General features: G+C 33.3%; 1 protein-coding gene and 1 long non-coding RNA gene across 2 annotated transcripts; one reads left to right on the forward strand and one right to left on the reverse strand.

Moving 5' to 3' along the window:
• Window positions 1–625: 625 nt before the first annotated feature.
• Window positions 626–3397, forward strand: LOC143557531 (putative xyloglucan endotransglucosylase/hydrolase protein 23). The gene is made up of 3 exons (XM_077046584.1): window positions 626–904; window positions 982–1175; window positions 3001–3397. Exons 1-3 carry the CDS (start codon window positions 626–628, stop codon window positions 3395–3397), a joined length of 870 nt encoding a protein of 289 aa, XP_076902699.1.
• Window positions 3398–11662: 8265 nt separating this feature from the next.
• On the reverse strand, window positions 11663–12540 carry LOC143557532 (uncharacterized). Its single transcript, XR_013139593.1, has 3 exons — window positions 12417–12540; window positions 12269–12327; window positions 11663–11707 (listed from the first exon to the last, which is right to left on the reverse strand). It is a non-coding gene; the product is annotated as an uncharacterized LOC143557532 (long non-coding RNA).
• Window positions 12541–13364: the final 824 nt, after the last annotated feature.

Raw genomic sequence — 13364 nt, forward strand, 5'->3', positions numbered from 1 at the left:
TTTATTTTAACGTACAAGTTTATACACATCTTTAAGTGAACCAATCATTTTGAAACACCAAAAAGTAAGACGAAGCCGAAACTTTTTTGGCTCTGAAAACAATAGCAAGTACAAATGGACTCACATTCAAACCAATCAAAATATGGTACATGCCCTACGGCTGGCTAGCTGCATAAACAGTGTCATTATATTCTCACGTGTTATGATTTTTAAACATAAAATAACCTTTTTACAAGAACAGTCTAATTATAAAGTTAGTTTTAAACACTAAAATGTTTTACCCGACCCTAACCAACACAATCAAAAACTGTCATTTTGTCCTTTTCCTTTTCGTAACTAAAGATATAATTAAAAATATAGAAATAAAATATTTATTTAAGCATTTTACCTTGGTGAGTTACCAAACATTGGAAAATGTCCAACCGACACTGCCGCCTTCTGGAACCACTCAGTGCCTTTGACTTTTCACCCAACCCACATTAAGAAACCGCGTTCGAATGTTACTTCGTTCATTCATTCGTGTGTTTATTATAGTCATTAAACCGGTTTTTTCCGGTCAAAAAAGTGTATAAATATCAAAAATAGTTGTAAGAAAGCACAATAATATAAACAAATAACAACATATATGGCTTTGTTTTCGTCTACGAGTGTTACATTATTATTAATAATATCGGTATGTCTTTTTGTTACGTCTTTAGTCTCGGCTAATTTCTATAATGATTTTGATGTCACATGGGGAGATGGTCGCGGGAAGATCCTTGACAATGGAAATCTCTTGACTCTCTCCCTTGATAAATTCTCTGGCTCGGGTTTTCAGTCGAGAAATGAGTACTTGTTTGGGAAAATTGACATGCAACTCAAGTTGGTTCCAGGAAACTCGGCTGGTACCGTGACTGCATATTACGTAAGTGCAAATGATCGGGTTAAAACTACTATCTTTTTCTTGTTTCATTTTGTGTAATAGTTGATGATTGTTTGTAGTTGAGTTCAACAGGATCAAACTGGGACGAGATAGACTTTGAGTTCTTGGGTAATTTGAGTGGAGAACCGTACATCGTTCATACGAACGTGTTTACCCAAGGTAAAGGCAACCGCGAGCAACAGTTTTATCTTTGGTTTGATCCAACTGCCGATTTTCACACATATTCTATTCTATGGAATCCCCAACTTATTTTGTAAGTTTTCTTGTCCCAAATCCATATTATAGTAAAGTTTACGAGTTGTGACTTGTGAGTATAACATGATAGCCGTGCTAATTTACTATACTAGTCTGATGATGGTTGTTCTATCGCTAATAGTATTATGTATTTCTCTATTAAATCCAATGAAAATGTCTAATCTTCCTATACTATTAAAGCAATATAAGGTTTCCACATGGCATTCACCTAATATGTCCACATAGGCTTCCAACTCATTAATTTCCATTTAAATAATTTCCACTATTTGAACATTAATTGTAAACATTAAATCCTAAGTTGAAGACAATTAAACTTTTTCATTGTTATTTTTTAAAATTTTGAGACTTTGTTATTTATTTATTTTCTTTTTTTTTTGGATTTTGGGAAATTATTTATGAATGTTTGGACCGATGTTTAGATTGAAATGATGGTTTAAGTCATGAGATTTGAATTATATTGTTACTTTATTAAACGCGCGGTTCATAAAAATTATAATTACATCTTATTGTTATATTCATATTTTTTAAATTTTTTTATGTTGTGCACTTAAATCTACCTATATATTAAAGCAACAAATTCTTTACACATGTCGTTCAACTAGACCCTTCACATAGGTGCCAAGTGTATAAGTTTCCAGTTTGATAATTTCAATTTAATGAATAATAAAATGAAAAATATGTTGTTTGTAAGAATTGAACTCACTACTTTAATTTCAAAATGTTTGTGCCTTACCAATTCAACTAAGATGAACTGATGTTAACATTTTCTTTTTCTTAATTGTTATAGATTCACAACCTTTCATTTTAATTTTTTTAAAAATACAAATACAAAATTTTCTTACTAATCTATGTATTTTAGAAAATTATTTATATCTTATAGATTCATAAGGTATGTTATTATGTATATTACTAAATTTAACTTTTTTGTTTACTTTTTAACCACTCGTGTAGCATACGAGCTATATCTTAGTGTTTTATAATTTCAATAAAAATAGTTTCTATAACACACAACTTATGTTACAACATATACATGTTTACGCTTCATAGTTTACGACATATGACTTCAGTAGGTGATGAAGTATTAACTAATATGTCTTTTTTGTTTCATGGTATAAGCTAGAAATATGTGGCATAACTTAGAATTATGTTTTAAATTGTTATTTTTCTCTATTTGTTTTTATATGTTAGACTCTTTTAATTAAATAACAATTTGATACCTAATAATAATAATGTTAGATTATCTAACGTTAACAATTCGTTAAAATGTATAAAACATAAGCGCGCGCGCACTTACACACACACACACATATATATATGAAGTTTTATATATATTCCTTCTGTGTGTAACACGGGATCTAACCTAGTACATTATATAAGGTCAAGTTATTCTACAAAAGGGGACAAAAATGAGAAGGATTTGTAGGCATACAAAAAAACCCCTCAAAAAAATTTAAAAAAAATCATAACTTAAAATTTAATAAAAAAATAAAAAAAGTATAGTAAATTAACACGACTATCATGTGTCTTTTCGACGTCTTTTTTTTTGAACGGGAATGACGGGTGAAATATTTTAGTTTTTTAAATTTTTTCAGTTCTATTTATATTTTGAGTTATGATTTTTTTATTATTATTTTGTAAATCTTCTTTGATGGGTTTTTTGTGTGATCATAAATCCTTCTTACACTTTTTGTTTTTGTATCCCTTTGTATTTTAACTTTTCCTTACATTTTGTATATATTCTGTTTAGGTTTTTTTTAGAAATAATTGTTATCTGCAACCCGAAACATGTCACTAAATTTACTTTTTGCTAATGATGTCGCCAGACTTTCAGTAGATGGCACGCCAATTCGAGAATTTAAGAACGAAGAGTCAAATGGGGTACCGTTTCCTAAAAACCAACCCATGAGGATATACTCGAGTTTATGGAATGCTGATGACTGGGCGACTAGGGGCGGGCTTGTGAAGACTGATTGGAGTCAAGCACCGTTCACTGCTTCCTATAGAAACTTTAGCGCGGAGGCTTGTGTGGTAGTGTCAGGCACTTCGACATCTTGTGGTGGTGGCTCAGCCTCCGGGAATACTGCATGGTTGTCAGAAGTGTTGGATAGTAGCGAGCAAGAGGAGTTGAAATGGGTACAAAACAATTATATGGTATATAACTATTGTTCGGATTCTAAAAGGTTTCCTCAAGGATATCCACCCGAATGTAACATGGGTTGACTACGTTTGCTTGGGTTTAATGTTAAATGAATTTGGTAGTCTATATGTATTTATTTGTATCTAATTTTTGTAAGATGAATTGTTATTGTTAATAAGGATTGTCGTCTATTTCACTTTTTCTTTTTCTTTTTCCCTTTTTTTATTAACTATTATACATTATACATTTGTTTAATTTTTTTAACGTCAATCAAACCAGTATAGTAAAATAAATAAAGCATGCATAGGGACTATCTTAATAATTAATTCTTGTTTTATGTATCGCTATAGTGATTATAATCCGGAAACACTCAAACATCACCAAAGCGACCATTGGTAATTCCAAACCGTAGTCACACATTATTGAATATGAAAGGGCCAAAGTTGAAATGTCATTTAAGTTGGTTTAGATTCCTAATTATAATATAATTAATATGGTAATGTCATAGTAATTAAATTAGGGTTAGATTAAAAATATAGAGCTTGGTTAGAGTTGACTAATTAACTCATTTGAGTTAACTAAATTGACTCATTTGACCCGATATAATTTCTAGGTGTAGTTATACCTATTGTTTTTATTATGATAGTTAGTAATTGAATATTTGTAGTGGAACAATAAATCCCTAGGCCTAAAGCTTCCACTCTGAATACAACCCGCTTAACGAGCCATGTTTTTTGGGCCCAAAGCTAAAGAAGACGCCGTCAGCATTGGAGCTATATCAAGCAGGTCTTTATGAAGAATTTTGTATTGCGCAAAATAAGAAAAAATTTAAGCCAAGAGCCCGAGCCTCGTTAATATAAAAAAACCATCCAACTTTCCAGCTCAACTTTTAAGGATCGGGAAATAGAGGTACACAATATTTTAGACATTGCATATTGTTTTGTGTAGTGTAGTTGATTTTGAGTTTTTGACATATTTTACTTGTTAGTGGAATGATTCGGGTTATGCTTTTCCAAGATCATTTAAAGTGAATAGTAGTTGTATTAAAACAAATACATACATAGATGCATGCATACATACATACATACATACATACGTTCATTTCAAAAGTGTTTCTTATTGCGAGAAATGCGGGAAGAGATTCTAACCAATCACATAATTTCTTTTTTGTTTTCTGATTATTTATATACAAGGGTATATTAGTGAAATATAAAGCATTTTATTTTGTAACTCATACTCATTAATGGTGTAATAATTATGATAAGTTACTAGCAAATGGTAAGTTACAAACTATTATTCTTATTATTTTTTATTTCATATAAAATTTGAACCATTGGAATCTATTTGATCTAATTTTATTCTAAAAATGGCTAATTATTGCCATCATCATCGTCATCGTCATCGTTAACGTCATCGTCGTCGTCATCATCATCATCGTCATCGTCATCGTCATCGTCGTCGTCATCATCATCGTCGTCGTCGTCGTCATCATCATCATCCGAGTCGTACAACCATGAAATAATATTACCATTCACCGTCTTCACATTTACGAACTACTTCAACTAGTATGCAGATTCTTGAGCCTTCGATTGCTTGTAAGTCTCACGTTCACTAAAGCGCAAGGCCTCGATCATCTTATTCGTCTTCATCACGTTATGTGTAAACATACCAGCAGAAGATCGTTGTATCTCGGTATCAGACACCTTCTCCTTACCCTTCTCTTTCTCCTTCTCCTTTTGTATACATTCTTCAGTTGCTTTGAAATGCTCAGTAGTAGAGAACGGAATTCCCTCGTTAGTATTAGTACACGTGTACATCTCGGGATATTCCTCAGCTGCTATGTCTTCGACCTCCATGTCATCATAATTAAACGACGTATTCCCAGCCGGAATACTCGTATCAGATCTCACCTTCCCAGTATCTAACATCTCTATGTCCTCTTCTTTTCCCAATTCCTTAACCGCCCCCTCGTTTAATCCCAGAAGTAAGGTAATCTGTTCCTTTGTCAACGAGTGTTCAATAAATTCGCCTTCTTCGATCTCATCCGCGTTAACCATACTCATCACGGCACCCTTCATCTCCTTTCAACACGTCTTCTTTATAGGTAAGTTGAAGGATAAGTTCTTCCTGTTTGTCCAATCTCTCCCCCTGAGTAGAAACCAGAGCATGTAATTCCCGATTTTCTCGTTGTATGTACTAGACATGCCTCATAATATTCTGTTGCTCCATCTTCATATGTTCTTGAAATAACCTGTCTGCCGCCATATGGTTTTCTTGCATGTGGATCTGGTTCAGCAACTGGAACATTTGATGTTGGGCTGGAAGATTATAAAAATTAGGATGAAAAAGCTGCATCGGTCCTTGTGGTCTGTTGAATGACATGAATGAGTAGTCAGGCCTATGTATTTGTTGAACTGGAATCGGTGGACTAGTCGGAGCTAGATCCTGTTGTGAAGTAGGCATCGGTGACAAGATCGGTCGAGGAATAAACGGAGCCCTCGGATCAGTAGACGATGTAGTCACAACAATAATCATCGGTGAGCTTGGAGAAGTAGAAATCTTCGGAGCAGACAGAGTAGATACATTAACAGGAATTGAAGGTCTATCCTTTATTTCAGCACCCGAACCACAACGGATTCGTTGTTTCTTTAGCTATTCAACCATAACCGCAATCCTTTTACGTTTACGAACTGCAGCATCACCAGCAGAACCACCTTCACCACCAGAAACACCGCCATCACCTTCACATTCTGAATCCGAATCGTCATGGATCCAACGGTCATTAGGTGGAGCAATATAATCTACATGAGTTGGGTGACCAATCAACCGCTTGTAGCATGGTTTGGTCTGACTCCTGTATGTTCTGATTCTCCTTATAGTGTCTTTGTTCATGTGTTCTAGAACCATCAGATTGTCTTCAACTTCTGGGTCTTTCACCAAATTCGGCTCTAAGTGGTTAATAATTAGCTGGAGAAACCTCGGGTACATGAGAAACTTGTTCTTCCTCGTCGTGCATTTCTCCTTTAGATGGTATAAGACCATCTATGAAAAATTAAATGGGCTTGTTCAAACTAAGAGCATCAAAAGCCGATTAGAGCATTACCCGACACTCATCATAACCTCCTTTTCTCCCCCAAGGCAGTGTATTTATACGTGCAACAAATACTTTTACTGTTTACATAAATTCGTCTTGTTATACATATACTTAGAAAAGTTCCCCTTATACTTTAACCTAACAAACAGTCCCCGAATCAAATCCTTATTAAACTCACACCTATCATCATCTGTATCCCCAAACCTCAAAACCGAACAAATAACTGAAATATCAACAATAATCTTATTTCCTTACATCTCCGCCACTATATGATAGTTTGTAATGGAACAATGAATCCCTATTTTCACACTCTGAATAAAACCCGCTTAATGAGCCATGCCTTTTGGAGCTAATTCATGCAGTTCTTTATGAAGAATCACGTATTGCGCAAAATAAGGAAAAAGTTAAGCCAAGAGCCGGGCCTCGTTGATATAAGAAAGTCATCCAACATTTTAGCTCAACTTTGAAGGACTGGGAAATGGGAGGTACACAATCGTTTACACTTTTCATATTGTTTTATGTATGGGAGTTGGTTTTGACCTTTTTTTACTTGTTAATGGGATGATCCGTGTTATGTTTGTCCATGATCATTTAAATTAGACAATAATCGTGCTGAAACTATTATGGACTTCAAATGAGTTTACATAAACATAAATCAGATCATCCCACTAATAAAACCAACTCCACAACACAAAACAATATGAAAAGCGTAAAAGATTTGCGTACCTCCAATTTCCCAATCCTTAAAAGTAAAGCTGGAAAGTTGGATGACTTTTTTATATCAACGGTCCTCGGGGCCTTGGCTTTTGGCTTAGCTTTTTTACTTCCATTACGCAATACGGGCTTCTTCACAGTTACATGCTTGATATAGTTTCAATGGTGATTGCGTCATCTTTAACTTTAAGCCCAAAAAACCAGGCTCGTTAAACAGGTTGTATTCATAGTTTGAGACTTGGGATTACTTGTTTCACTACAAATATCCAATTGCAAATTATCACAATATAAAAACAAAATGTATGACTATAGTTGGAAATTATAATCGATAAAATTGAGTCAAATAAAATGATACAGCAGGTCTATTTGAGTCGACTCAAATGATAAAAAGGGATCAAATTGATATTTTTGATACTTTTTCTCTAACCTTGTCTAAAATTATCTTTTTTAATAACTTTCTCTAACTAGTCAATTTTAACCCGAAGCCATTTTACCACCAGAAGCACCGTTGTGCTGCCAACACCATCATAGTCGCAATTACTGTTTTTTATATTCTAAGATAGGAGTATATTATATTTCAATCCTGCATTTTTCTGTGACTACCAAACATAATAATAAAGTAATAATTCATTCCATTCTCATGGTTTACCCAAACATGACAAAGGAATGTGCACATTACTCCTAGATTGGTTGTTATTAACTAGAAAATAGTGTTGCTTGGATTCTTGATTCAAATCACAAATATGTAAGACGCGTAATCTTATGTTTGGTAAAATGACTTCGGGTTAAAATCAGCTATTTAAATAAGATTATTAAAAAAGTTAGTTTCAGTTATAAGAATAATTGTTCAAAATATCAATACAACCCGTTTTATCATTTGAATTGACTAGAGCAACTTGTTGTATCATTTGGTTTGACCCATTATAATTTCAGATGTAGTTATACCTTTCTTTTATTGCGATAGTTTGTAATTAAATATTTGTAACGGAAAAATGAATCCCTGTTTTCACACTGTGAATAAAACCCGCTTAATAAGCTACGTCTATTGGGCTTAAAGCTGAAGAAGACGTTGTTAGCATTAGAGCTATATCAAGCAGTTCTTTGTGAAGAAGCATGTATTGCGCAAAGTAAGAAAAAAGTTAAGCCAAGAGCCCGAGCCTCGTTGATATAACAAAGAAATCCAACTTTTCAGCCCAATTTTTAAGGATTGGGAAATGGGAGGTACACAATCTTTTACACTTTGCATATTGTTTTGTATTTTGGAGTTAGTTTTGACCTATTTTACTTGTTATGGGGATGATCCAGGATATGTTTGCCCAAGACAATTTAAATTAGACAATAGTTGTAGTGAAACTATTTTGGACTTCAAATGAATTTGGATAAACATAACTCAGATCACCCCGTTAATAAGTTAAATAGGTAAAAACCAAGCTCCACTACACAAAACAATATGAAAAGTGTAAACTATTTGCGTACCTCCCATATCCCACTCCTTAAAAGTACAGCTGGAAATTTGGATGAATTTTTTATATCAACGGGCCTCGTGGCCTTGGCTTTTGGCTTAGCTTTTTTTCTTCCTTTACGTAATAAGAGGTTCTTCGCAGTGACGTGCTTGATATAGCTTCAATAGTGATTACGTCTTCTTCAGCTTTAAGCCCAAAAAACCTGGCTTGTTAAGCAGGTTGTATTCACAATGTGAGACTTGGGATTCCTTGTTTCACTACAAATATCCAATTGCAAATTATCACAATAAAAACAAAAGGTATAACTATAGTTGGAAATTATAACCGGCAAATTTAGTCAAATAAACAGATACAGCAGGTGATTTTGAGTCGACTCAAATGATAAAAAGGGAACAAATTGTTATTTTTGATACTTTTTCTTAAACATTATCTAAAAATTATCTTTTTTAATAACGTTTTTAAATAGTCAATTTTAACCCGAAGCCATTTTACTACCACCAGCACCGTTGTTGCTGCCACCACCACCATAGTCGCAATTACTGTTTTTTATTTCGGTAAGTTTTTTATATTGTAAGATAGGAGTATATTTATCAATTCTATTTTAATCCTGCGTTTTTTTGTGACTACCAAACATTATAAAGTAATAATTCATTCCATTTTTATGGGTACCCAAACATGACAAAGGAATGTGCACATTACTCCTAGATTGGTTGTCATTAACTAGAAAATAGTGTTGTTTGAATTCTTGATTACAAATATGTAAAACGCCTAATCATATGTTCGGTAAAATGACATCGGGTTAAAATCGGCTATTTAAATAAGGTTATTAAAAACGATAGTTTAAGTTAAAAGAAAAATTGTCAAAAATATCAATAGGACGCATTTTAACATTACAATTGACTTAACTAACTTGTTGTATCATTTGGTTTGACCCATTATAATTCCAGATGTAGTTATAATTTTTTTTAATTGTAATTAAATACGAAACAATGAATCCCTGTTTTCACACTCTGAATAAAAGCCGCTTAATGAGCCACGTCTATTGAGCTTAAAGCTGAAGAAGACGTCGTTAACATTGGAGCTATATCGAGCAGTTTTTTGTTTAGATGCCTGTATTGCGCAAAGTAAGAAAAAAGTTAAGCCAAGAGCCTGAGCCTCGTTGATATAACAAAGACGTCCAACTTTTCAGCCCAACTTTTAAAGAATGGGAAATGGGAGGTACACAATCTTTTACACTTTGCATATTGTTTTGTGTATTGGATTTAGTTTTGACCTATTTTACTTGTTAGCGGGATGATCTGGGATATGTTTGTCCAAGATCATTTAAATTAGACAATAGTTGTAGTGAAACTATCATGGACTTCAAATGAATTTGGATAAACATAACTCGGATCACCCCGCTAATAAGTAAAATAGGTAAAAACCAAGCTCCACACAAAACATTATGAAAAGTGTAAAAGATTTGCGTACCTCAAATTTTCCAATCCTTAAAAGTAGAGCTGGAAATTTAGATGACTTTTTTATGTCAACGGGCCTTCGGGCCTTGGCTTTTGGCTTAGCTTTTTTTCTTCCTTTGCGCAATACGAACTTCTTCACAGTGACGTGCTTGATATAGCTTCAATAGTGATTACATCTTCTTAAGCTTTAAGCCCAAAAAAAACCTGGATTGTTAAGCAGGTTGTATTCACAATGTGAGACTTGGGATTCCTTGTTTCAATACAAATATCCAATTGCAAATTATCACAATAAAAACAAAAGGTATAACTATAGTTGGAAATTATAACCGGTCAAATTTAGTCAAATAAAATGATACAACAGTTCTAACAAGTTTTATGGTTAACGACAACCAATGTAGGAGTTTAAGTTTAGTAAACCAACCTAATCATTTTTGGGTGTTCAATCATTAATTGAGCTATGATATTAAGTTATATGCATTTGTGAAGAACAAGAAGACGCAAATTTAACTTTAATAAAGCATATACCCTATGTACCAAACGAAATTTGGTACCATCTTTTTTTTGAAAGATAAATTTGGTACCATCTAAACTATTTTTTTTTTTTTACAAAATGTTTTTCCTTCGAAAGTAGATTACAGATCATTTTATTACAATTAATTTCGCATAGTTTTGTTCACTTTGTTTGATCATATGCCAATATCTTTGTTGGAACCTTTTGTTACTGTACCTGAAGACATGATTCGTTAAGCACTAAAAGTTGTTATTGGCTATGGAGTTTGGGGTTATTCAAGCTGTGGTTGTAAAGGTACACATAACCCTTTAGATTATGTGTGACGAAATTATAAAGATTTTGTCAGTGATGAAATTATATCTGATTGAACAAGAAATTGGAGGTATATTTCTAGCCATTTTATAATTTAATATTGATCTGACATCAACATGATTCAACCAAAAGGAGTGTACACACTAACAACAATATTAATCTGTCTTTTAAGAATAATTTTTAACCCGTTGTCCAAATTTGTAACAGACTACACGCTTTGACTTGCAAATTGGGGTCGACTGAAGTGATATTATAGGGGTAATCAAATTGACAGATTAAACTGCAAGGGTAATAATTGAATTATTTAAAGAATTTGGTTGGAAAGATTTAGCAGGCTCAGATTGTAAATCAAAGACTGATTTGTATTAGTCTTCTCATAATAAGTGATTGTATTATGTTCGTTCGTGTACTATGGCTTTATTTGTTTCGTATTAGTTGCTGTTGAGAAAGTTCGTAAATTCTTCTGCACATTGGTCTTTCTGATATGTCTTAGAATATTAAGTTCATTAGTTGAAGACTAATGTCAAAAACATATTTTACAGTAAATAAAATATTACTATCAATTACCAAGACCTGTCACGAAGCGCGGGTAATGATACTAGTTAAACGCTAACTCAGGAAACGTGGCCTGAGTTTGTGTTACATATTTTGTTTTGTTTCTGCAAGGTTTCTAGGTTGCAAAGACCTGCAAATATGATTAAATGTATTTTTTATTTACAAGCTACAAAGCATGACTCGTTGACTCAGAGTGATATGTAATGCTGAAATAATTTTACCTTGCAAGACAAAATCCGCAAAATCTATAATATCAAATTCTCATCATTTGTAGACAGTAGAAGATTCTGCTCAACACATAAAATATACAATAAATAAAGATAAATACTGAATTTAAAATAGATATGTGAACCAGCGGACGTTGATAAAAAGTAATTCAAACTTGATATGGATAAGGTTATGGGCTGAAGACTGAGTTGGATTGCACGTGTTTAATATTTGAATTTTTTAATAAAAGCCGTTTGCTAACGTTTAGTTGTTGGCCGGTTCTCTCGCATGTTATCAGGTGTTTGTTATTTTCCAATTAGGGTTTCTTGTTTACGTTGTTTTGTTTTCCTATATAAGGTAGTTATTTATTATCATTGTATGCACAATGCAATCCTCTTTTGTGTTCTTATTCATAACTAATCATATTCAATCCAAGTCTCAAAACCATCAGACGTCATAGGTTGTTATGATCCTAAAAGTCAGTTTTTATCAAGATTCCTAGGCAAAGTTAACAAACTCACAATTCCAACATATTTAAGATTCTTAGACCTCATCAACAAATGAAGTTATAACTACATGTGATCATGCATTTAAAAATAACATAAACATGATGCATATAGAAATAATAAATCAACACCAACCTGCGGTTTCAGGTCTCGATATATAATCTGATCGTCACGAAACATTTTCAAACCAGCCGCTACAAAACAAACAATCATACACAACTCAAATTACTCACTAGACACCAATATCAATAACATGTAAAAGAAAATACTCTTGACAGATCACCTAGCTGCTGCATGAAGTGCACCGATGTCGATTTCGAAATCCGACCATGGTGCCTTTGAATAAGCATAGACAAGTCACCTCCCTTACAATACTCCAAACACCAGATGTATCTTTCCAGGCTCCTAATTTCACACAATTTTAAATACATATTTTTTTAAAACCCTAAAAGTAATGATCTTAATAATATTAAATGACGAAAATAAGCTTGATCATCTCGTGCAGACAATAATATTATGATGATTAATATTCCTCAATATATCAATCTCAGCCATGACGGCGCAAGATGAAAAGGGTGTCAGGAGGGCTTTGGTCGGCTCTCCTTTTCTTTTGCTCCGAGATTGTTGGAGTTTGTAAAAGGTTTGCCGGCTCAGTTTCTTTGACTTCTTGTTCACCAAGAATACCTAAGGTATTATTATTATACTAGCTTTTAGCCCGCGTGAGTTTTTTTTAATCTAACTATACTAATAAACTAAAATAATGAGGATGATGTGAAAGTCTCACATTCATTCTTGGCCTCATCTTTCTTTTCATCCATCCTATCTATTCATGGGTTATTAGGCAAAACCATTTTGACAAATGAGTTATAATTTTCTTCTAATTCTCTAATCTCCCATCTCATTGCAACTGCATTGACCATCGATTCTATGCAGGGAATCAATGTAGTGAAGTATTAAAACAAACTAAAAACCATAATATTACAGCAGTGAAATATGCATACCTAAAAATTAACTACATCATCAAATGCTAGAGTTGGGCAATTAGGAAGACAATGATAAGTAAATGAATTCTTCGTAAAGATGCTATCTCGCACTGCTAAGAACATACCCGTGTAGGTGTAGGCCCGGACCAAATCAATGCCTATTAAAAATGACCCGTTTTGAGATGAAACAAATTGATACCTTTTTAAAATAGCCCAATACATTTTTAAAATGGCCCAATACCGCTCCA

Source organism: Bidens hawaiensis, unplaced genomic scaffold (assembly GCF_021521415.1).
Source record: "Bidens hawaiensis isolate Kalapana, Puna unplaced genomic scaffold, B.hawaiensis_p1.1 tig00019034_1, whole genome shotgun sequence".
In the NCBI taxonomy this organism is placed as follows: Eukaryota; Viridiplantae; Streptophyta; class Magnoliopsida; order Asterales; family Asteraceae; genus Bidens; species Bidens hawaiensis.

Coding starts and splice junctions, on each gene's coding strand:
- LOC143557531 (XM_077046584.1), top strand. CDS start 626: ATGGCTTTGTTTTCGTCTACGAGTGTTACATTATTATTAATAATATCG. Junction 905..981: donor GTACCGTGACTGCATATTAC/GTAAGTGCAAAT, acceptor GATTGTTTGTAG/TTGAGTTCAACAGGATCAAA. Junction 1,176..3,000: donor TGGAATCCCCAACTTATTTT/GTAAGTTTTCTT, acceptor TGATGTCGCCAG/ACTTTCAGTAGATGGCACGC.